The 26367-nt window shown below is 40.3% G+C and overlaps 1 protein-coding gene across 1 annotated transcript in view; it reads right to left on the bottom strand.

Moving 5' to 3' along the window:
• ATRNL1 (attractin like 1) overlaps nucleotides 1-26367 on the bottom strand; it is a 536103-nt gene that overhangs the window by 272135 nt on the left and 237601 nt on the right. The window contains exon 26 of the mRNA XM_081954366.1: nucleotides 328-406. Coding sequence (XP_081810492.1) covers nucleotides 328-406 — 79 coding nt within the window. The remainder of the gene's footprint in view (nucleotides 1-327; nucleotides 407-26367) is intronic.

Here is a 26367-nt window from a genome sequence, read left to right as displayed (position 1 = left end):
TAAAAGTAAAAAAAACAAGTGGTTCTATATCCTTAAAGTGTCTAAGATCTTTTTTTAAAAAAAGCGTTTCAAATTAGCAGATATTTGTCAACTGAGAAATGGCTGGGCACAATTTAAAAGGAACAATTCAAAAGTAGGAATAATATTTTTAAGGAGTCTAGCATACACCAAACTAACTATATTTCTATATGCAAATAAAATGTGATGTTCTGGTATTTAAAAAAAATCTTCCACAGGAAAGAAGTTTCACAAGCATGAGAGGCAGATTGCATGTTTAGAATTCTCTCTGAGTAAAGGAGGGGAAAAAAGTAAAAATAATATTCATACCTCTCTCCGTCGAGAAGCCCAACACGTTTGCTTGATTTTCCAGACCACAGCAGCAACCAGTAGCAGTGACAAGAAACAACTGCAATTGTAACACATAAAAATAATAATTTAGAGTTGAGAATGTTTTACACAACATGTAAATTTGATTTCATAGTTAGGAAAAGATAACTTTAAGAACACCAAACAAAAATAATAAACATATGCCAGCTACCCAGTATTACATAATCAGAATTTCCTGAAGTATTGTGATGAATGAAGACAACAGTTATTTGCATTTGTTTATTGGAAGGCTTTCTGCTAATCATGTCACTTACTATGCCAGAAGTAAAACTAATAAAAATCTAAGTAAAATTGCAATAAAATTAAAACAGCAGACTATAATATTCAGTGTGTCTAAATTGTATTATTCTCCTAATAATTCTTTTTTTAAAATCCACAATATGATAGATTAAAAATAGGTGAAGAACACCAAAATTATAATGACGTGAATGCCAAATAAGTTTCTTTAGGAATAATTTCACAATTGTCTGATCAGATCTGGGGGGGGGGGGGAATCATTTCTGGTTTGTGATCTGTGAAAATTCAAATATGTCAATGGGGAACTTAGCATACTACCTTCTATACTCTGACTTTCAGACTAGTATTGCTATACCTATTGGTGTAAAAAAGAATACAACAATTTACAGCAACAACCGGGACCAGATGTTCATCATTTAGAGTGTTATCTCTTTCAGAAAAGTCTATAGGTCCTATATAAAATTAGCTAGATATCTAAACTATCTCCACTCCAATTAACCACCAACTTCCAAGGGTTATCTAACAAGTCAAGCTTTTCTAGGCAGAGCAGGAAGAAGGTTTTGCTTAGCTCTAATGTACATGACAGTTTAACAACTCATGAATTAGACCAGAGTTGTTAAACTGTTCTGTACATTAGAGCAGAACAAAAACTTTTTATGCTCTGTCTATAAAAGCTTGACTTCTTTAGGCACAATAGGAAAGAATGCCCAGAGTCCATTTACCTGGGATCAATATTTGTATCCATGGAGCCCTGACAAATTTACATGCTGGGTTGTACAGACTGTCCAGTCAGGGAAAAATTGAGATTATATCTTTTAGCTTTATATCTATTTCTACGAACCCATCTTTAGTATAGGAAGAAAACAACTAATTAAAACCAGCAATGAAAATGTCAACAAAAACCAAACAGAACTTACTTCACGTAGCACACATATCTACAGCCCTCAAAAAATAGGTTGACAATTTCCTGCTTCAATGTTATGCTTGCACAAAGCGAGTAGTTGCCTGAGACTTAAGCATGTAATGCTATTGATTTTTTTATTTTGATTTATGGATTATTCCCTATTTTTAAATGGATGCTCATTTAGATGAAACACTGAGAACAAATCTGTATTATATCAACCCAATTGTAACACAAGTCAGGCTAGTAAATTTAGGATTCCAACTAATACCTGTTAATTAGGTAAGGGATACTGTTATTTAATATTGTTTTAATTAACTACATACCATATTAGCAATATTAAAACAAAGAGGAAATGGAATGAAAAGCCCCATTAATCTCTAACTCATACTTTTACTATCATCCACAAAGGGATACATATCAAGCTATTTCTCTTTATATTGTCAGTTCTCTGAGTAAGGCAGCCAGGAGCAAATTTTCTAACCTTTTATTATCATCCAGCTCAAAGGGAATTCTTTATATTGAACTTTTCTTCTAAATTTTTTCCCTTACATTCCCAAACTACTGTATTCCTTAAGGGTTTTAATTTAAACTTAATTAAATTGTATTATTTAGGGCAGATTTCCAAGTTTATGATATCAAGATGTTGTGAATGGTGAGCCCTACTATATAAGTTAGTGTTATGGTGCTGCAACTTTAAAAACCCATATTCCCGGAATAGTATCATTTTAAATAATAGGCTAAAAGACTGAGTAGAGTATCACATCCCCACATCCCTTTATTCAAAATGTCAACTACAGAATCTTTCAGTCATTGCTTTTTAACTAAAAATTGCATATGTGGCTTAAGGTTTTTTTCCCCCCATACTGTAAACCTTGTTATATAAACGTGGTTTGGCTAAAGCCCATATTAGAAAAATGAGATTTCACATTAAGGATCTTTTCATTACTCCATAAATTGTTTATCCAAGGTGCTTGATAAATTCAAATTAATATTACTTTCTAAATAATTTATTCTCTTCTCATCTTAGCATCCAATATCTCTACGATGTAACACACTGTATAAATTTAATTTCTTTAACTATTAAAAACATGAATTAGTCATATCGAATCTGTATTAAAATAATTCTGGTTTAAATAATAAGTATCAGTGTGCTCACAAGAGTGATAATTTTATAATTTTATTTCCATTGAATAAATCTGAAATAAATAACTGCTTGAACTAGCATTAGAAAAAGTACAGTTTCTCAGAGATCAGTAAAAAAAGGTCATATTTTACCATTTCAATGCAACAGTGTGACTTCTAAAACAGTGGTGTAAAACTCACATCATCACATCGTCACATGATGTATCATGACTTTTCCTTCTTCGCTAAACCAGGGTGGGCATGGCCAGTGCGTGGCACATCTGGCCCGCAGCCCGCAAGTTTGACACTCCTGCTCTAAAACATCACAACAGTAATTTGTATAGTTTCTATTCTACTCCATTAATAAATCTAATGGTTTCAAATTTTAATAATTAAATGTTTGGTGTATTAAGGCATCAGGCTAGAAACCAGAAGACCGTGGATTTTACTCCCACTTTCACTATGAAGCCAGTTGGCTGACCTTGGATCAGGCACTTTCTCTCAGCCCTAGGAAGGAGGCAATGGCAAACCACTTCTGAAAAACTACAGGAACTTGTCTCCAAGAATAGGACATAACTGAATAGAAGGTGGGTGTCATATAAATCAGACCCTTGCAATTTTGTACAATAAAATCAGTTCGTCATACTGAGGCATAGGAATTACAACAAAATATTATACCAAAAGAATGAGCTTGCTTGCTTTTGTATAACTTTGGAAATTTGGATTTCATTTTGATGAACGCTATCAAAATTTAAAATTAAACATTTATCAAAATCAAGAGAAAAAAAAGAAAGGGTTCTTCTCATACAAGAACATGTCTTAAATCAGCTGCTCTTAAACACCTCTTTTTTTAAAAAGACAAAATTTTATTGATTTTTAAGAAAAATAGACAAGGAAAGGGGTAGTGGAATAAGTTACAAATTTTGGCAGTTACAATATGCAGGAGGTGGTCCCTCCCCCCATACTCATACATTTCATTTATTAATACATTAGATTATTACAAGTCAATGGTATTCTGTCAGCATATAAACTTTTATCTTCAAATAATTTCAATCATTTTACATCAAACAGATTTTCTTGTTCATTTTTGTGATCTGAGTTTTCTCGACGTTGCCCCTTCTCCCCCCGCCAGCAGAGCTCCGGCCCCTCCTGTGTCCTGTGTGTCTGATGTAGTATCATCAGATTTGTCTAGGGGGGCTTTATTTTTTTCCATAAAGGCCTGAGCCTCTATGGTTGTGTTGATTCTAACTCTTGTGTCCTCCCAGAAAATTAGCATACCTTCAGGCATCAACCATCTGAACCACAGCCCTTTCTGGTATAATTTCTTCGCTAATAACGAATAGTTTTTTCTTCTCTCTCTCACTTTCTTAGCGTATGTGTTCTAGCGTATGCTGAATTTACTCTATAAACCAGGTCCATGTCCCACCCCATCTGTTGTTTGTCTTTTTTAATGTATTCAGCCAAAAGGTTTATCATAATGTCCCTTAAATCTTCATCATCTGCCTCAATCACATTTTGAAACCTGAGGAAAAAGGACATTCTTTCAAATTCCATTTTAATCTGGTGGTTCTCTAACTCTTTCTTCCCTTTCTGCACCCCCCCCCTACCTCCCCCCCCATCTCAGCCGTCTCCTCCTCCAAAAGATCCAGTTTCTGTGAGTTATTAATCGCCCGGTCTTGGTTCTCTCTAAGCTGTTCATTCATCTCCTTGAATTGATTTTTAAGTCCTCCTGTCCCTTTAAGATCTGTTGGAACATCTGCTGAAAGTCCACCTCAGAAGGCTTGGGTTGAAGCAGGGAGGTTAAAGTCTGTTGTCCGCTGGGGCTGGACACTGAGGATGTCGGGGCGGAGACTGCAAAACCCGGCTTCCCCGGGGTGGTCTTTTGGGTGGCATTATAATGAGCAAAGAGATAACAATGTCAATACAGAGAGGAAACAATTAGGGAGGAAAACCTCCGAGGAGGTCGCAAGGCAGAGAGTCCAAGCAGATAGGAACCTTTTCTATATTCAGCTCCTGGCAATAGAGTGGTAGGTTGCAAATCCCATTCCAACCGGTACAGTTGGAACAAGACCAACGTCACCCTCATGGATGCGTATAGTGCATCCGCACACACGCACTGCGTACACATGTATCTTAGCGTCTCCGTGACACTCTGTGACGCTCCAGCTGCTCCACAGAGCATCGTTCAGGTGCTGTACCTGCCATGCGCCTATGCTGAAGCACAGAAGCCTTTAAGCACCAGTAAGGAACGCAGGCGGGCTGGTGGGCCCTCCAGAGCACCATACCGGAACAGTATATGGTGGTCTCGGCTGGCTCCAGTACACCCACACCGGGGCATACCGCCTGCAACCCACCACTGCTATGAACCATCTGAGACTCTTTTCTGGGACGACTGGACGGAGATAACCAACACAAGCTTTCCTTCTATCCTTGGTATCTGCAATTTTTTCTTCCCTGTAAACGTCTCCCTTTTTCTTTCATCGTAATTTCCTGTGCAGAGTGAGAATCAGATTATAGACACCTTACCATATGTTTACTTTGAAAAGCAAACATAATTTGTATATAAGCGAAAGAAACATAGAGGCTTCCTATAGTATCATGGAACCATTGAACTCTTTTCCATTCGTATACATTGACTTTAAACTGGTAATCATGGTTATCCATTAGTAAGTGCAATCTGATACCTGTCTACCAGGTATGATGAGGTTTAGTAACCCATACTTTGAGAATTACTGTCTCTTCATTTAGTAAGCCTTAAACAGAGCAAATAGATTAGCATTTGGTAAATGAGCATATTATGATTTTTGTTCTTTTTAATATCTGTAACAGGGATGCAAATGTGTAGCTCAAAAGTCACATACATTTTTAATGATATTTTTTCATGACCTTTTTGAGAAATCCATTGCATTCTTTAAAAATCCAATCTATTTTTTAAAATCGCATTCTTCCAAAAGGACTTTAGACTTAACATTTTTGGACTACAGCTCAATGTAGTTTCCATATAATTTTCAATAGCTTTCGATGACTCTTTTTTAAATAAATAAAGAACAGTTTGACTTCCTGATCAGGTGTGATGCTGCAACTTCAAATTTGTTTTTCATATTTCTGATATGCAACAATTTATCAAGTTAAACGATCATAAGCAATGCCAGTGGGAATATTAGTATCATGATTAGGATGAAGAGTTTGATGTATTGTGGTAGATGAAGAAGAATAATATGTATATGTGGAATGCGAGCCAGATAACGTACTTTAATGAAGTAATACATTTTATTTGCAAGCTGCATATCTGAAAATGTTTATAGTCTAACTTCCATTGAAGTAAGTGATGAAATACCAATTGATTACAGAGACAGAGTGCACAGAGTGTTTCTCAGCATGAGAAATATCCTGAATAGGATAGTTATGCTTCAGTGTACAAAACAACAACAAACCATCTGGCTATTCTAATTATAACCATATTAACTTTTTTTAAAAACAATTTTCATTTCCATATAAAATGGGACAATGCTCAAATACAAGCATCTTTTCCTTTTCTCTCCCCCCCCCCTTACCCCTCCTATATACATTCAAAGCATTCCTTAGTGTACTGCCTGGCAGCAAATTTTGTTCAGCTATGCTAATAGGGACAACCAAGATATATGATAGAACCCCTTCTATTATTACTATGTTGTATTGGCAGATAACTGAGGTTGAAGATTATTACTCAAGGTTATAATGAATTATATCTTCTATAAATTACTTGCCCATTGTAACTTAATTAATGTAGCTATTTTAAATATTACTTTATACTACTGGACTGTTTGCTTGAATGTGACACGTAGCTCTGGATCTTCTCCAGGCTTTAAAGGCTTGGCGCAGTTGCTTCAAGGCTATTGTCTTCTACCTATTTTTATGCTATGTATAGCATAAAAACATATTCATAAGAAGCAAAAGGTTTTCATAGTTTTGCTTTGTATATTCCAAGCCACAGGAATGTATTTCAGGAAGGATTATTATGAATTTGTAAAGACCAGATGAGACAAAATGCTAAACAAAATCCAAATGTCTTTGTAAGGAGTTATATGTTTTCTCGTATTTATAAATGGTTAATTCTAGAGAAAAATTAATATTAATTCTGTAACAATATGTAAGGTAGAATTCAAACTGTTCTGTTTGTTCTACTCTACTCAACTCTACTCAACTCTACTCAACTCTACTCTATTCTATTCAAATTTAAAATATTATACCTTCACTGCAAATACCCAGATGACTGCTATGTGTCAGCAAAAAACATAAAGAAAACTCTAATTCATAACTCTGTATGCTGCACATGCAGTTGTCTGTATTTTCCTCGCTAAGATATGCCACATTTTACAGCACAAAAATGATGTTCAAATCATAAGTCCCTATTTTGTTTTTGAAAGCATGAAACCACCTGAAATCTGGAGAAAGTGGTACTTCTCAAATAGCTTCTTGTATGATATGTGAGTATTGAATATCTTTAGATTGCTTAAAATTGCTTAAATGCTCACTTTAAATTGATATTTCTCTTTGATATTTGCAAGATTGCTATTCAAAGTATCATTTATTTATTTATTTATTACTTGAACTTATTAGTCGCCCCCTCTCCCCACAGGGACTCGGGGCGACGTACAAAGGTATTATATAGCGTATAGAGGAGGTAAGAATAAATAAATAAGTTACAATACTTAAAAAAGTTAAAACCCCAGTGAAATTAACCCTTAAAAACTAAAATTACAATTAAAAATGCCCTGGGCTGGGGAGGTTGTAGAGTTATGCCAGGTCAGCTAGTCGAAACAGGTAGGTTTTCAGCTTCATACGGAAGGAGCGAAGGTCGGTTGTAGTCCTGATGTCTGGGGGGAGGTCATTCCAAAGGGTGGGGCCCACTACAGAGAAGGCCCTACTTCTGGGCGCTGCCCTCTGGCACTCTCTGGAGGACGGCACCCGGAGTAGTCCCTCTCTGTGTGAGTGGACGGGTCGCAGGGATGTATGGGGCAGGACGCGATCCCGCAGGTAACATGCACAAATGACTGTTAGAAATGTTTGTACCTCATGAATATTTGATTAAAAATAATAAAATTCTTGTACAGTTAAAAGAAAACATTAGACAGAGAGAAAATAACTTCATAAACAGAACTGGTCACTTTGCACTTACAATCATCAGTTGCCATGAAGTTTGAAAACTACAGTGAAGTGCTCATCTCACACATAAAATATGGGGACTAATCTGAGACTTGCAGCATTTGGTGCAACATAGTTTTTGCCTACTGATAAAATATTGACTAGAACCATTTTTAATTTTTAACAGCTTTAGAAATAACATTTGTTGCATACTATTCAGCATCCATTCATTATTTACGCTGCTTGATTTCCAAGGATGGGCTTATTAATTTAATGTTAATGTTCTTTTTTATATTATATTGCCATTTTACAAACAAATGAATAATATTAATGTTATCTACAGTATAGTTAAACTCCTCCCCGCCAACACTCTTCTAAATGACTGTTTCTGCTGCAGTTAAATTTAAGAGAATAAGATCTGAACTACAAAATCTGCACAACTACTAAATTAATGAAAAGGGAACTAGCTTCAGTTCAGTGACAACAAATATGAACATTCCTAGCATATCTCTGACACAAGATATGTCTACTTTCATATTGGTTCCAATTTCATATTGAAATTTGATCCAGAAGATAGTGCTCTGGCTGATGTCATATAACAACAAAATTAATTCTATTTTTTTCTTTCTTTTTCATTGTTTTCTTTGTGATGAGGTTTACTTATTAGGATGATGGATTTAGATGAATTCCAGAATACTCATGGAGTTTCTCATTAGATATATGTACTGTATGTATGTATGCATGTATCTATCTATATCTATATGTCTGTCTGTCTGTCTGTCTGTCTGTCTGTCTGTCTGTCTGTCTATCTATCTATCTATCTATCTATCTATCTATCTATCTATCCTTTCTATCTATCTATCTCTATACATCTTCTCTATATATCTCTACCTCTATTCATATCCATATCCATATACAGATAGATAGATTTGATTAATGCTGGATCTAGGATTGAATTTAGCTGGAAATCCATACAAGCAGGCAAACCTGCCTGCTCAGCATAATCATGCAAAACCTACTGTAATTCCCTAAGGAGAAAAATATTCTACTTGCATATGGAGGCAGATCTATTTTAAGACTCTCCTTGGTGCATGCTGCATCTAAAAGCAAGGGTGGAAGTATTACAAAATCAAGTCCGGGAAGAACTCTACAACTTCTTCAAGTTTGTTCCAGGAAATTTTATCTGTTAACCCAATACAACAGGGGTGTCAAACTCATGTCATCACAGCGGTGTCATGTGAGGGACTTTTTCCCTCTTAGCTAAACTGGGCATGTGCATGGCCAGTGCGTGACACATCCTACCCATGGGCCGGGAGTTTGACAACCCTGCAATAGAAGCTTGTTTTCTATCTAGAATCAACTAGCCCATTCAATCTACTAAGTCAGGACATAATGATTGTTCCTATTCTTTCTCCTAATGTGAAGTGTCAAAATGTTTATTTAGCACCAAGCTGCTGTCTGGCAAAACCCACTCATCCCATTCTGAACTGTTTGCTACCCCCTCACAGATTTCCTTAGAATGTGACTGTGACTGTGATATATGTCAGCAATCTCATTCTGGAACTGCATCTACATATTCAGACCTAGAGTGGTCCACTTGCTATTTGTACTTTGCCACATTATACATCCAGAAACTCCACTTATGCCATTTTTTATAGCATTTTAACTCCTATGAAAACTATTCAATTTAGATAATGAACATTTAATGGTGTTGCCTAAATTTAACTGAAGGAAAAGCTAAATATTTATGGCCTGAGATATTTCTGCTTTACATAGTTTACAACACTTTGTGCAGCGCTTTGAACACGAAGAACTTGCTTTTTTTCCAGAGAAAACAACCAACTTAATTCTTAACATATTTAAGCTTAGTGAATTTTCCTATTAGCAATTACGCTAAAATAAAAAGGCACTGAGATACTGTGGGATTGTGAATAAGGAACATCCAGTTACTCTCCTTCCTTTTTACCCTTGCTTTTAGCTCCCTTTCTTTTATTAATGTTTATTTTCTAAGGTTAGTCAAGGACTTTAAAATGGAACTGCTTCAGTGCCCTCCATTTCAAATTCTATTCTTAAACTGCATTGCATACCATGTTGTCTGAAGCCAGTAGCTCCTAATCATTCTTCACCCTGTTGTCAGTACTTTATCACCCTTGCACTATCTGACAACAAAGGCTACTTGCACAGCTGAGAATTTTCAGGCCCATGAAAATTGCCCACTGTGCATGATTAATTGGTAGCTCTGTGCTCTAAGAAGCCATATAGCCAGGGCTAGCCCAATGCCTCCCCTTTCTGCAACTCCCATGTTAGTTTCACATATTAGATACAAAAGTTAACTGCAAAACAAACAGGTTTTTTTTTAATTCACATATGCAGATCTCCTTTTATATTCCAACCCTGACATTAACTCTTGTGCAAAATTCATAATGAATGTGAGCATATATTTATATTTGAAATCAAGTAATTACTAATGTCAACATCATTTTTACTTGGAGACACATTTGGGGAATATAATGAAGTATTGCACCTTGTGGAAAGTGAATAATCAAACATGTTATTTTCCTTATCAATAATTACTGCATGTTTATGGACCAATTTGCAAATAATAAATGCAATCCCCTGGTACGCTTTTTCAGCTTCATTTAAAAGCCTAAAATACAGGTATTGTAAAGCTGGATATCACTTGCAATTGAGCACTTACAGCTTCAAACTTATATAATTCCACATTGTGCGGAATAGAAATAAACTAATCTGACAATTCATTTTTCCATTTCTATTCAGACATTATTTTTTATTTTTTTATCTATTTAGAAAATTTATATAGCTGCTTATTCACTCTTAGCAATGTTGTTCTATTCCATCTACTTAAATCTTTAAGAAAATTATATTTGTCTAATATATGCATTTTTATACACAGCATACATAATTTGATGCCTTAGTATATATTTTAGGGCTACAAACTGCATTAAAAATAAAATACATGGATAAAATTATAAATGCTACACTAATCAGTGTAGGGAATCATATATTACACAAACTTGTATTAAAAAAGTAGAAAGTTCAATGATACAACATTCAAGATTATAATCATTCAAGAAATAAAACGTTATATTGAATATTTAGCTATAAAATATGTGAGACAAAATTATAAAATATAATTATAGCTGTTATTCTACATGATATTATACTCATTAGATCTGATATTAAATTAATATGGTACATTTTATATTTTATTTTGGAAAACAATTGGAAATTCATTTATCATTCAAGATATTTATGTTTGTTTTTGTATTTCCATATCAATATTCAGATTTTGTTGTGCCTTATCCTATTTTGATCAATTAAATTTAATGTTTCTATATTAGGGTGAATAATACATCTTAAATGTTACAGTTAATTAGTACTTGCAGTCCCATTTTATATTCACTGCATATTTCTAATGAGATAACAAATTATGTCCAATTAAAGTTTATTATATTTTTCTCTGCAACATCTCAGCAAAAGATCACTATGCTACCACATCAGATCTCACTTAGAGGGTTGCTTTGGGGTATGAAGGGGTTACTCATTTTTGCCTTTATTTTTTATTACTGACATTGTTCTTTTTAAACTAGAATTGTAGCCAAAATAAATATGATATATCTAAAGAAAATTGTTATTATGAAATAATTAGAAATATTTAAATGCTAATATGTAGTTTTAATACTCAGATAAAATTCTCAAGTAATATAATTCATATTCATTATAAACTCATGAACAGAATTTTCATTAAAGACATATATCTATCGTTTATTTCTATGAATAGCACCATTAACTTTTATCACTAGGAATTCTATTTTATATTAAGATTACTTTAATATAATATGAAAGTGTGCTTGAAGTTGACAAGAAAAATCAACCACTATTCAAATATAGAACTTATTCCAAGTATAAGAAACTTTCTATAGGAAACTATAGGATCACTTAATATATTGCAGGGCAGGGCAGGGCGGGCAGGGCAGGGAGGACACCAAATCTGATGTACACAAATTAAACATCACTAAGTTGGCAGTTAGATATAACTAATTTTCATTATAGAAACAGAACATTTCTGTGTTCCTAAAAACCATTTACAAGTAATATGTGTGGAATGATCTATAGTGTCTCCAATTTATTGCTTCCAAAAAGAATAGAGAGTAGCATTTGTTTCTAGGCTAGTAGGTATCCTTCTTGAGAAAGATAACTGCAGTTGAAAGACAGGAAATACTTGGAGCTTTGGCCCTGGGTACATAGACCCAGTAGAATATTTTTGTAATAAGTTCAATATATGGTTTGTTTGTTTGTTTGTTTGTTATTTCTATGCCTTCCAATTTGCAAAACCTGACTTTGAGCAATATATCCAAAAATGGCTATTTGTGTTCTACAAATATTAAAACATTTAAAAGCAAAAACAATACACAACAAACAGCAAAAGACAAAAGAACAACAATTGCAAAGAAAACAAATCTGAAAGGGAGCACAAAGGAAGAAGAAGATATCAACTACTCACTCTTGAATTGAATTGAATTATTTGGCTCTTTTAATAAGGAAATAATGAAAAATATTTCATATTTGCTTACTATTTTATTATTTTACTCTACTGCTGACTATCAACGTCTCTCTGTAATTTAGAATAAAATTTAATGACAAAATTAAAAAAACAATTGAAATTAACAATAAAGGTATGTTTTAAAAGAAAGAATAGTGTAACAAATTCCAAAGAATTTGCCTACGGAATTCTACACAGCAGCGTTAAAGCCAAGTGACTGTAAGACAAATAATGTATTAATAGCCTAGACAAAAGACATACAGAAGTTTATAGGTTCTAGTGAGAACCTATACCATAAATTTAACTAAGTCCTGACTCTGTATAAATTATTATAATTATGAAGCAAAATGATTTTCAATTTGGACATTTGATCCAAGTTGCTTTGACAGTTCAAACTGATAGAACTTCAGGGAGGCTTATAGTGCTGGTTTGAGTAATATCTCATAAAGTCCCATATGGCTTGGTGCCTAAGTCGTTCTAGAATCACGTAATCCAACAGATATCATCCTGACCAATGTGATTATCTGGGGAAAAGTAACTAGAAATAATCTATTTCTAGGAAATGGGGATGAAATTGAAGTTAGGAATTCAAATAGTCTCCTATTGAAAATCAACTTGCCTCTCCTGATATTATTCAGAAAGTCACTCAAATATGAATTCTTGTGCAGGACTTTTACAAATTGAAATGACCCCATGAGTATTGATTTTTTTTTTTTGAATGATAGTACTAATCAGGTAGTGATATTTTTCAATTAATTTATTTTATTAAGTGTATTACTCTTACTAATTTGAGCTATCTATCTATCATCTATCTATCTATCTATCTATCTATCTATCTATCTATCTATCATCTATCTATCTATCTATCTATCTATCTATCTATCATCTATCTATCTACTACTAATCAGGTAGTGATATTTTTCAATTAATTTATTTTATTAAGCATATTACTCTTACTAATTTGAGTTATCTATCTATCTATCTATCTATCTATCTATCTATCTATCTATCTATCATCTATCTATCATCTATCTATCTATCTATCTATCTATCTATCTATCATCTATCTATCTATCTATCATCTATTGGCTTTCATCATATTTATTCATTGCTGAGTGAAATATTGTGACGTATCAATGAAATAACTAAGTAAATTTGAAGTTTTCTTTTTGACTTGCAAAGTAACTTTGACTTTGAATCAAAGTAACTTTGACTTTGAATCACTTTGACTCATTTGAATTGTTTTCAAATCACCAATTCTTTATACTACCATACTAAAAAGAGTATTCCTACTCTTCTTTCCAAAATGTTCAGGGCAGCAGATGTTACCAATAATAGGGATAAGATCCCAAGGTCGGTTGGGAGACCGTGGCTGCTGGTTACGCCCGGTCGCTTGTACCAACCCCTGCAGTCTAGGTGGACAGGTGCTACAGAGCCAGGGCCTGCGGCTGATGCTTTGCAATGCAAGGTCTGTTACCAACAAGGCCCCCCTCATTAATGAGTTGATCTCAGAGGGGGAGCTAGACCTTGCAGGGATAACGGAGACCTGGTTGGGCCACGAGGGTGGTTTACCCCTCGTGGAAATGTGCCCACCAGGCTTCCGGGCATTCCATCAGCCCCGGGCCCTGGGTAAGGGTGGTGGGGTGGCGGTGGTTATGTGGGAATGTTTAGAGCCGAGGGAGTTCACTGTCCCTCAGATACCCTGGTGTGAGTCCCTTGGTGTGAACTGGGGCCCAGGGAGGCAGTGGGGCTTGCTGATTGTATACTTGGCTCCTCGCTATGCATCAGCAGCCCTGCCCGAGCTCCTCGAGCTAATCTCAGCGACGGCAGTTGAGACTCCCAGACTTTTGGTCATGGGGGACTTCAACTTGCCGTCAACGGGAGCGGCTTCCGAGGTGGCTCGGGAGTTCATGGCTTCCATGACGGCCATGGACCTGACCCAATTAGTGCAGGGCCCCACTCACGAAGGGGGCCACACACTGGACCTCATTTTTGTATCTGAACAGTGGACGAGTGATCTGGGAATAGGGGACTTAGTCATCACGCCCCTGTCATGGTCAGACCACTCATCCCTCCGGCTGGAGTTCCCTGGCGCTATCCCCCACCGCGAGGAGGCGGAACCAGACTCTACAAGCTGGTACCGCCCCAGGCACCTGATGGAATCGGATAGATTCCAGACGGAGCTTGGGCCAATACCTGTAGCCTTGTCCCGCTCCCGCTCCGAGGACCTAGTGACTGCCTGGAATAGGGCGCCGACTGGGGCCTTGGACCGGGTTGCGCCTTTGCGACCTCTCCTGCGGCATCAACCCACCCGGGCTCCTTGGTTTACTGAGGAGCTAAGGGTGATGAAGCGCCACAGGAGACGTCTAGAGAGCAGGTGGAGGTCCTCACGCTCCGAATCTGACCGAACACAGGTAAGAGCCTATTTGCGGACTTACCTTGTGGCAATAAGAGCGGCCAAGCGTAGACATTGTGCTGCCCTTATTGCGTCCGCGGATAACCGCCCTGCCGCCCTGTTTCGGGTGACCCGCTCCCTTTTATCGCAGGGGACGCGAGAGACACCCTTACAGGGAAGAGCAGAGGAGTTTGGGGAATATCTTCAGGACAAAATCGATCAGATCCGGAGCGGATGGACCTCCGTCAGTGGACCAGACGAGCCGTCAACAGCGAGTCTTGAGAGACCATGCTGGGAGGAGTTTGACTCTGTTGCCCCCGAGGATTTGGACAGGTTGCGTGGACGGCTACGACCCACCACATGTTCAATGGACCCGTGCCCCTCCTGGCTGGTACTGGCAGCCTGGGAGGTGACACGAGGCTGGCTTCTGGGCCTGGTGAACGCCTCATTTGGTGAGGGTTACTTACCAACCGCCTTGAAAGAGGCGGTGGTGAGACCCTTGCTCAAGAGACCTTCGCTCGACCCAATGGAGCTAGCTAATTACCGTCCAGTCTCCAACCTCCCCTTCTTGGCGAAGATTGTTGAGAACGTGGTGGCGCAGCAGTTTTCACGACACCTGGACGAATCCGACTATCTAGACCCACGCCAGTCCGGCTTCCGACCCGGGCACAGCACTGAGACAGCCTTGGTCGCGTTGGTTGATGATCTCTGGAGGGCCAGAGATAGGGGTTGTTCCTCTATCCTGGTCCTATTAGACCTCTCGGCGGCTTTTGATACCATCGACCATGGTATCCTATTGCGCCGGTTGGAGGGGATGGGAGTCGGAGGCACCATTCTGCGGTGGTTCGGCTCCTACCTCTCCGACCGGAAGCAATGTGTGTTGACAGGGGGGCAGAGGTCGTCCCTGAGGCCACTCACTTGTAGGGTGCCACAGGGGTCGGTCGTCTCGCCTCTCCTGTTCAACGCATATGTGAAGCCACTGGGTGAGATCATCCGTGGCTTTGGGGTTGAGTACCACCTGTACGCTGATGACACTTAGCTGTACATTTCAACCCCAAACCACCCCAACGAGGCTATCGAAGTGATGTCCCGGTGTTTGGAAGCCGTCGGGGTCTGGATGGGGGACAACAGACTCAAACTCAACCCCTCCAAGACCGAGTGGCTATGGGTACCGGCACCTCGGTTCAGCCAGCTGACACCATCGCTGGCCATAGGGGGCGAACAACTGTCCCCTGTGGAGCGGGCGCGCAATTTGGGCGTCCTCCTTGATGCCCAGCTGTCACTGGAGGACCATGTGGCAGCCGTGGCAAGGGGGGCGTTCCACCAGGTTCGCCTGGTGCGCCAATTGCGCCCCCTACTGGACCGGAGTGCCCTGCACACAGTCACTCATGCGCTGGTGACGTCTCGCCTGGACTACTGCAATGCCCTCTACATGGGGCTTCCCTTGGGACGCATCCGGAGACTGCAGCTAGTTCAGAACGCAGCCGCGCAGGTTATCATGGGGAGTACACGTTACTCCCACGTAACACCGCTCCTGCGCGAGCTGCACTGGCTACCTGTGGCCTTTCGGGTGCGTTTCAAGGTATTGATCACCATCTTTAAAGCGCTCCATGGCATAGGACCTAGATATCTGCAGGATCGCATCCTACCACACACGTCCCTGCGACCTATTCGCTCACACAGGGAGGGACTCCTCTTGGTGCCGTCCGCTAGGCAGTGTCAGCGGGCGACACCTAGGAGTAGGTCCTTCTCTGTGATGGGCCCAACCCTCTGGAATGACCTCCCCCCCGACATTCGAACCACCACCGACCTCTGTTCCTTCCGTCAAAAGTTAAAGACTCACCTATTTCAATCAGCTGGCCTGGCACTTTCTTAGTTTTACCTCCCGGGGATTTATTTTAATTGGGTTTGGGTTTTTAATTGGGGATGTTTTTAGGGTTTTAGAATATATTTATTTCTTGTACAGCCTATCTCCTCCATCCAAATGTATTTAATTGTTTTATGATTGTATTTTTATCTGCATTGACTGTACACCGCCCCGAGTCCCTTTTTGGGAGAGGGGGCGGTCTAGAAATCTAAGAAATAAATAAATAAATAAATAAATAAATAAATAAATAAATAAATAAATAAATAAATAAATAAATAAATAATGTAAATGATGAAGGAAATGCAATAACATACACAAAATACTTACATTGGTGCAGAGCAGTAGAATCTAACATGGATTGTTCCAGCCTTAATTTAATCCAACTGTCAGGGCATAAAACTATAATTACAACACCATCTTGTCATTTTCTTCTTTCTTTTTCTCTATTGTGCCTAGCATTATTGATTTCTCAATGGAGGGAGGTAAAAACGTAAAGGAGTCTCTATGGATTTCTAAGGTCATGTGGTCAGCATGCCTATATGCCGAGGCACATGGACTGCTTTTACCTTTCCACTGAAGTGGTATCTATTTATATACTTGCTCTTAACACAGCGCTACAATTGCAAGTGGTGATTGAGGGGCAGGAGCATGAGCTCCGCAGAATTGCGGAGGGGTCTCCCTGCTGGGAGAGGTGCTGCTGACCCTCAATGCCATTTCGAGGGTCGTGCTTTGTCGGTGAACACCTCCTGGCTCTGCCCTGGCTATGATGGGTCGGGCAGGGCGTTTGGGGTGGTCAGCTGGCTAGCGGGAAGCCTGGAATGCCGGGGACGCCGAGCGCGGATTGAGAATGGGAGCGCCAACGCCGAACGCTGTTCGCCTCTCGCTGGGCGCTGGGCGGAGAACGGAGAATGGAGTGGAATGGAGTGAATGGAGTGGAGAAGGAGTAGAGGCTCATCTGGCTGGTGGGAGCGCCAGATGCTGAGCAGAGCGCCGGGCGCTGAGCTGAGAGACGAATGGCGAGAGGCGAGAGGCGCTGAGACGGAAAGATGGAGAGATGCGTGAAACCATGGTTGGTGATTAGCATGTTGGCGTGTTGGCGTGTTGGCGTGCTAGCCATGGCGCTGGTCGGAAAGCTGGAGGACCGCCTCGTTGTGTGGAGAGGAGATGATGGGAGACTTAAACGAAGCGGCTGGTGGAGGGGGGAGCTGAGCAAAACACTCTAGAACAAAGACAACTGGAATGGCAAACCTGAAATCTAGGTTGGAGCTTTAAACTTTACCATCGCGTCCCTTGACTTTGCCTTTTAACATCTTTTAACATCTTGCTTGTTGCTCCTATACCATCTCGAGACCCTCCCCAGTAAAACCCAGATAGTCGACTAGCCCACTAACTCACCCTTTCCACCTACGGTAAGGAAAATACCTACAACAAACTATGATACTATGATACATCTTCAGCACCTGTAACCAACTAATTTTGCCCCTATGATTTTATTCTTATGCACACGAAGTCGGATTTACTGCGGGTGCGGGAGTCCCCTCTCTCGCAGGTTTGGCCTCCTGCCCTCTCGAGGGCCCACCTTGAGGACGGGTTTATTAATCCAGAGAGGTGGAGGAAGCGTAAATTGAGGGTTTTTTTAGTAAAGAGTTTTTTAACAGTTTATAGGGGTTCCTGGGGTGGGGGGTGGGGGGATCAGGTCAGGAGTGATGACAGAGCCAGGTCACTAGGTGTGGTCGCGAGGGGAGGGAGTGGAAGGGAGGAGGAGAGGGAGGATATCGTTCCAACACAGGGCTTTTTGATTCCAACGGTCGTAGGGAGGGGCAGGTGTGAGGACAGATTAAGAAACCGTAGTCGGTTGGGAGACCGTGGTTGTTGGTTACACCCGGTCGCTTGTACCAACCCCCGCGTACTAGGTGGTCAGGAGCTGCAGACCCAGGGCCTGAGGCTGTTGTTATGCAATGCGAGGTCCGTTGTCAACAAGGCCCCCCTCATTTTCGATCTAATTCTTGAGGGGGAGCCGGACCTCGCAGGAATAACGGAGACCTGGTTGGGCCACGAGGTTTACCCCTCGTGGAAATGTGCCCACCAGGTTACCGAGCATTTCACCAGCCACGGGCCCAGGGAAGGGGCGGTGGGGTAGCAGTGATTATTCGGGAGGACTTAGAGCCGAGGGAGTCCACTGTGCCGCAGACATCCGGGTGTGAGTCCCTTGTCGTGAAGTGGGGCCCTGGGAGACAGTTGGGCCTGCTGATAGTATACCTGGCTCCTCGCTATACATCAGCGGCCCTGCCTGAACTCCTCGAGCTAATCGCATCGGTGGTGGTTGAGACCCCCAAACTTTTAGTGATGGGGGATTTTAACCTGCCATCGGTGGGAGAAGCGTCCGAGGGGGTTCGGGAGTTCATGGCTTCCATGACAGCCATGGACCTGACTCAATTGATCCAGGGCCCGACACACGAGGGAGGCCACACGCTGGACCTTGTTTTTGTCTCTGGCCAGTGGTTGAGTGATCTGGGAGTAGGGGATTTAACCATCACTCCCTTGTCATGGTCAGATCACTCACTTCTCCGGCTTGACTTCCCTGGTGCTACCCCCCCGCTGCAGGGAGGCGGAGCCGGAAGACATCAGATGGTTCCGCCCCAGGCGCCTGATGGAACCAGATAGGTTCCAGATGGAGCTTGGGCCACCTCCTGTAGCCCTGACCCGCCCCCGGGTAGAGGACCTGGTGGTCGCGTGGAATAATGCGACTACCGGGGCCTTAGATCGAGTGGCGCCTTTGCGGCCTCTCCGGCGGCCACGATCCACCCTGGCCCCTTGGTTTACCGAGGAGCTAAGGGTGATGAAATGCTGCAAGAGACGCCTAGAGAGTCGTTGGAGAGCCTCCCGTTCCGAGTTTGACCGAGCACAGGTACGAACCCATTTAAGGATGTACCTTGTGGCATTGAGAGCGGCCAAACGTCAATATTGTGCCGCTCTCATTGCATCCGCAGAGAACCGCCCTGCCACCCTGTTTCGGGTGTCCCGCTCCCTTCTGTTTCAGAGGCCGCGGGAGGCCCCTTTACAGGGCAGGGCAGAGGAATTTGGGAAATATCTGCAGGATAAAATCGCTCAAATCCGGAAGGAATGGGTCCCTTTCAGTGGTCTAGTGGAGACGTCCGAGGCGAGTCTTGAGAGACCATTCTGGGAGGAGTTTGACTTGGTTGCCATCGAGGATTTGGACAGACTGCGTGGACGGCTGCGACCTACCACATGTTTATTGGACCCGTGTCCCTCCTGGCTTGTACTGGCATCCTGGGAGGTTACACGTGACTGGCTCCTGGGCCTAGTGAACGCTTCGTTGGGTGAGGGGTCTCTTCCGGCCGCCTTGAAAGAGGCGGTGGTGAGACCGTTACTCAAGAAGCCTTCCCTGGACCCTACGGAGCTAGCCAATTATCGTCCTGTCTCCAACCTTCCCTTCCTGGCGAAGGTTGTAGAGAGTATGGTAGCTTATCAGTTTCCGCGACATCTGGAGGAAAATGATTATCTAGACCCGCGCCAGTCTGGCTTCCGACCCGGGCACAGCACGGAGACGGCCTTGGTCGCGTTGGTGGATGATCTCTGGAGGGCCAGAGATAGGGGTTGTTCCTCTATCCTGGTCCTATTAGACCTCTCGGCGGCTTGTGATACCATCGACCATGGTATCCTGTTGCACCGACTGGAGGGGTTGGGGGTTCGAGGCACCGTTTTGCGGTGGTTCGGCTCCTACCTTTCCGGCCGGACGCAACGTGTGTTGACAGGGGAGCAGAGATCGACCCTAAGCCCCCTTAATTGCGGGGTGCCACAGGGGTCGGTCCTCTCGCCACTCCTGTTCAACACATACATGAAGCCGCTGGGCGAGATGATTCGTGATTTCGGGGTGGGATATCATCTGTACGCTGATGATACCCAGCTGTACATTTCCACCCCGAACCACCCCAACGAGGCCGTCGAAGTGATGTCCCGGTGCTTGGAAGCCGTACGGGTCTGGATGGATGGCAACCGACTCAAGCTCAACCCCTCCAAGACAGAGTGGCTGTGGGTTCCGGCCCCCCGGATCAACCAACTGCTTCCATCTTTGGCCATTGGGGGCGTACAACTGGCCCCCGTGGAGCGGGCACGCAATTTGGGCGTCCTCCTGGATGCCTGGCTGTCCATGGATGACCATGTGACAGCCATGGCAAGGGGGGCGTTCCACCAGGTTCGCCTGGTGCACCAATTGCGCCCCCTATTGAACCGGGATGCCTTAAGCACAGTCACTCATGCGCTGGTGACGTCTCGCCTGGACTACTGCAATGCTCTCTACATGGGGCTTCCCTTGAGATGCACTCGGAGACTGCAGTTGGTCCAGAATGCGGCCGCGCGGGTGATTATGGGGAGTACAAGGTACTCCCATGTGACACCTCTCCTGCGCGAGCTGCACTGGCTTCCTGTGGTCTATCGGGTGCGTTTCAAGGTTCTGATTACGATCTTTAAAGCGCTCCATAGCACAGGACCTAGTTACCTGTGGGATCGCATCCTGCCCCATACATCCCTACGACCAATTCGCTCGCACAGAGAGGAACTTCTCCAGGTGCCGTCCACCAAACAGTGTCGGGGGGCGACGCCTAGGAGCAGAGCCTTCTCTGTGACGGGCCCAGCCCTGTGGAATGACCTGCCCCCTGATATCAGGACTACCTCTGACCTCCACTCCTTCCGTGCAAAGCTCAAGACCCACCTCTTCCAATTAGCTGGCCTGGCTCAACCATAGTCTTACCTTATCGCTCCTGACGGGTTTTTTAAATTTTGTAATTTAATCGCGGGTGTTTTAAATTGTCTATTTTAAATTCTATTTTATATATTTGATACTTCCTCCATGTATATGTATATGTGTACGTACGTGTATGTGTTTATTTTTATCTGTATATGTATTCTTCATTTGTATATTTCATGTGTTTTTATTGTACGCCGCCCCGAGTCCTTCGGGAGAGGGTGCGGCTAACAAATAAAAATTTATTATTTATTATTATTATTAGTGCATTTGCATGCTTTCGAACTACTAGATAACTTGGGCGAAGACAGAAGCATGGCGCTCAGATCTTGAACCTTTGATGCCTGCTTTTCAGACAACAAGCCCAGCATCTTCACTGGCAAGCCACTGTGCTGCTTCTCAACAGAAGTAGATCTCACCATGAAATGTCCAAAGTATGATCATTTGAACCTGGGTCATTTGTGTTTTAGATGGGTATTCTAGATTAATTTGTTTATGATCTGTTTCTTCGTTTTCTTGGTTTTCCATGGTGTTCTCAGGAATATTTCTCCAAGTCCAGTTCATAAGTGCCTATTTCTTTAAAATAAATTTTGCTACCACAGAGAAAAGGGCTTTCTGCCTAATTCTGATTTTTTATAATAGGCCTGGGAGGGTACCTGAATCCCTCCCCCCCCAAAAAAGCCTTTATTGCTACTCTACCTAATGCTAACATATTTCTTGACTTCTGGTTTCTTTATTGTTGATAGTTTATCCTAAAAAATAGAAATTATTCACCATTTCATTGTCTTTGTTACTTCATTGTAATTATCTATTGTTCATTGTAAATTCTAAATCTAGCAGTATGTGTTATTATTAATATGGTCTTGTTTAATCTTACTGCCATGCTCTTTACCTTTCATTAATAGAGATTCCAAATAATTTTTTTTTCTTTCAGCTATCAGAATCATGTTATAAAAACAACACAGGTTATTAGTGTTTTAATTTTCAGCCTAGAGCTTTAATAGTACAACAAAGCAGGCCTCTGTTATAGCCAAGTATTCAGCCTTATTTTATAGTGAACACTAGCTGAATACATTTTAAGTATCATTATCTATGACTGAAAATATTAGGGTATCCAAAACACCTAGCATAATTAGAGGTTGTGATAATAGTTAGAATTGCCTTACTGGTAAGATGGCAGCATATAAATTTAATAAATACGTGAAAAAAATAGTTTTACCTTATGGGAATTTGAAGGGAAAGGTAGGTGGGTGGGTAGGTAGGTAGGTAGGTAGGTAGGTAGGTAGGAAGGAAGGAAGGAAGGAAGGAAGGAAGGAAGGAAGGAAGGAAGGAAGGAAGGAAGGAAGGATTGATTATAATGAACATTGATGTTTGAATATATTTGAAACTACAAATGCATTTCCCAGTCAGCTAAAAAGTAAAAAGCTAAAAAGCTAATTAAGAACCATTGGATCAGTTCTTGTTTCCTGGTGACAGGTGTTTAGCATCTTGATCCTTAGTATTATTGTGTATTTCTTCCAAGGATAGTTCTATAATTTCCTAGATCTTGACATATTCACTGTCTTTCCCTGTTTTCTATATGCCTTAAATCAGTGGTTCTTAACCTGTGGGTCGGGACCCCTTTGGGGGTCAAACGACCCTTTCACAGGGGTCGCCTAAGTCCATCGGAAAACACATATTTTCGATGGACTTATGAACCGAGACACCAATTTTATGGTTAGGGGTCAGCACAACATGAGGAACTGTATTAAAGAGTCACGGCATTGGGAAGGTTGAGAACCACTGCCTTAAATTGACAATATTCTCAAAAACTATATGTTTTTGTTGGTCTAAATGTATATATTGATGCTTAATCCTAAGTGAGATCAATTAGATTCCTTCCTAATTACATATAGTAAAATAATTAGCAAATCTCATTGTATATAATGTAGTAAAGTATAATGTTTAATTATATAATCATTCTCATATTATATATTTATTTTTAAAAGAAAAAGCTTTATGCTTATAATGGTTTTTTTAAAGGAACACAATCTAGACTAAACAAAACATCTGATCTATTATTATTCCAAAAGTGCTTTTTCAAGAGGCATCTGGACTTTCTGGTTTTCTTTTAAGATGTTTTGCTTCTCATCCAAGAAGCTTCTTCGGAAGAAGTTGGTTTTTCTTTTCTTCAAAGAAAAACCAGAAAGTCCAGTTGCCTCTTTAAAACTCACCTTTGGGATAATCATGACCTGGACGACTGAGAATCTCCATAGATATCTGACCTATTAAGTAAAATTCTGTTACTCGTGGAAAGACATTTTTGTTTCATTTAAAGTTATGCATCTATTCAGAAGGAAACACCTTCATGGCTGAAAAATTATATTTCTTATAGGAAGGGAATTTGCTTAGCAATGTAACATGTGAATGGATGCACAAGTGCATTACATGCAACTATTTCAGAATAAGAGTTGCAAACTTTTTCACATGGTACTTTTTGCATCTCTCAGTACATAGTGCATAACAAAAATATAATAAATGATGTTTATGTATTTATTTGACTAAATATGCCAGAATTTTTTTTATATTAACAATTTTTAAGTTAAAGAACTAAGCTCATATTAGGATCTGAGGCATGATGAAGGTTGGAAATGAACATGAGAAGGAACTAGGGCAGAAAGGAATTAAATGGCTGTCAGCTGTAACTTTCACTTGTCTTAAACATACTTTGAAAATGGACAGAAATATTAATAACTAATATTACAGAATGATAGCGGTTTCAAGGGCGAAAGTTTTAGAAGATTATGAAAAAAAATTAAAGATGTATCTCTTACCTGACATTATAGAATTTGAAGGCATGGAAGACAACAAAATTGAGATTACCAAAATACAAAAGACAAATCGAGAAAAGGATCTGGACATGGAACAGCAGTTACAAGAAATTCTCGATGATGCCTCTTTTAAGGAATTGGAAAAGTAGGCTGGTGAAAGCTTTAAAGGCAAGTTTGAATTGAAAAGACTGATGAAAGATTAAATCTGTGATGCTACAGGAATGAGTTAAAGGTCAAGATTGTGAAGAGCAAAAAGAAGGAATATAAAGTTGGACAATTTGATCAGAGATAAACTATTTGTTTGATACTTCTAATGGACTTTTTTGATGAACCAGAATGGAAAGGATAGTAATTTGAGTATTTTGCTGAGATAAAAGTTAGACTATGGAAAGAATATTTTTATTTGTAATTGTAAAAAAGGATAAAAAGTTACTAGATTAGTTTATGCCTAGTGTAGTGACCGTTGGAAGTCAGTTCTTTATTATTGTCTTTGTTTCTTTTTTATTTTCTCTTCTCTTTTTTTCCTTTTTTTCCCTGTGTCTTCTGAACTTTAAGTTTCCTTTTTGTACTTTCAGGGATATTAGTTTTTACTATGTTTAGTAAAATGTCAATTAAAAAGATTTAAAAAACAAAAAAGTCACACAGATTTCCCAGCTGCAAGTTATTTTCATTTTTTAAGAGTAAGAAATACAATTACTTATTCAATATTCAAATTTCTTCAATTTATATAGTTTTAAAAGTTTTACAGTTATTCAACCCTTTATTTAATGTAGTACTTATTATTGCTTTATTTTTACTAATGTATATTAAATAATTAAATAAATTAGTTAGTTAGTTAATTAGCCATGTATTCATTTGTTTTTTGTTGGGGATTTTTTAGATTGCTTGGCTGTCCAACTGTGTATGCTGATCTAAACAGCATACATGAATAAAATCCAAAGTACAATAGTAAGTCAATAATATTGACAAAAACTAGCAAACAAAATGAAATACCAATCATATGGAATTGGACCTATCAATACACATGCAATCTCCCAATCATTCATGCAATCTCTATCTATCATTCATGCCCAATGCAAAGACATTTTTAAAACTTTCTGATTGGCAGAGGAGAAAGGTTCTGAAGGGTAGACACTGCCATAGAGTTGATATATCTTCTAGTCCAACCAGATGACATTTATTTAGAAAGAAAACTCCAGCATGCTACCTTGTTAAAATGTGTGGCTGGAAGAGTAACTGTAGACAGATGATACAATGTAGGAAATATACCTGGAAGCCTAGTCATACCACTGCATTCTTAACCAATCACAGCTTCCATGTTCAAGGGTAACCTCTCTCTTGTATTTTAATAGTTGAACCAGATGTGTCTAAATCATAAGTGACTACAAGAACAGCTCTCAATTCAGGGATAAATGTAACTGGCATATAAGCTAGAATAATGCCAAGCCCTTCCTGGCCAATACTTCTCTAGCAGGAGTTGAGCATTCATGACGATACCCAAACTGCTCACTACCCTCACCAAATTCTGAATATGAGAGTGCCATCTGTTCTAGAAGCATAGGATCTCTCAATTCTTGGACATGAGGGTCCCAAATACCCAGCACTTATCCATTTATATATCCATTCAAATATCTACTTAACTAGGATTGATTCAAAGTCTTACTCATCTAGAATTGGAGATAGGTTAATTTAAGTTACCATGTTCATTGTACTATTGAATGAACTAGAGCAGGGGTGTCAAATCAGCAGCCCATGGGCCAGAAGCGTCACGTGCAGATCACACCCACCCCAGATCCGCAAAGGGGGAAAAGTCACAAAGCATCATGTGACGGCAACATGATGCCACAAGTTTGACACTCATGAACTAGGGCAGTGATGGGCAACCTTTTTTTCCAACTGAGCCAAATCTCGCCAAAACCACGATTGAAATTTATTTTGAGAGCCACATTTTTGAAACCGAAAATACATAGGATGGTACACTGTTTTTAGTTTCAATAAACTCTGGCATTTGAAGCACGCAAGTCTTAAAGCTGTCAAGTTACAAGATCCTTGCATCCCTAACCCTTTAGGAAAAAAACCCCAAGGGGTCTTCAAACCTGACAGCTTGAAGACTTGTGGACTTCAACTCCCAGAATTCTGAGAACTGAAGTCCACCAGAGCATCAATCATATTAGCCCAGGGATCTGCAAAAT

Source organism: Natrix helvetica (genome assembly GCF_964273705.1).
Source record: "Natrix helvetica genome assembly, chromosome: 5".
In the NCBI taxonomy this organism is placed as follows: Eukaryota; Metazoa; Chordata; class Lepidosauria; order Squamata; family Natricidae; genus Natrix; species Natrix helvetica.
This window is presented reverse-complemented; position numbering and strand designations above follow the sequence as displayed.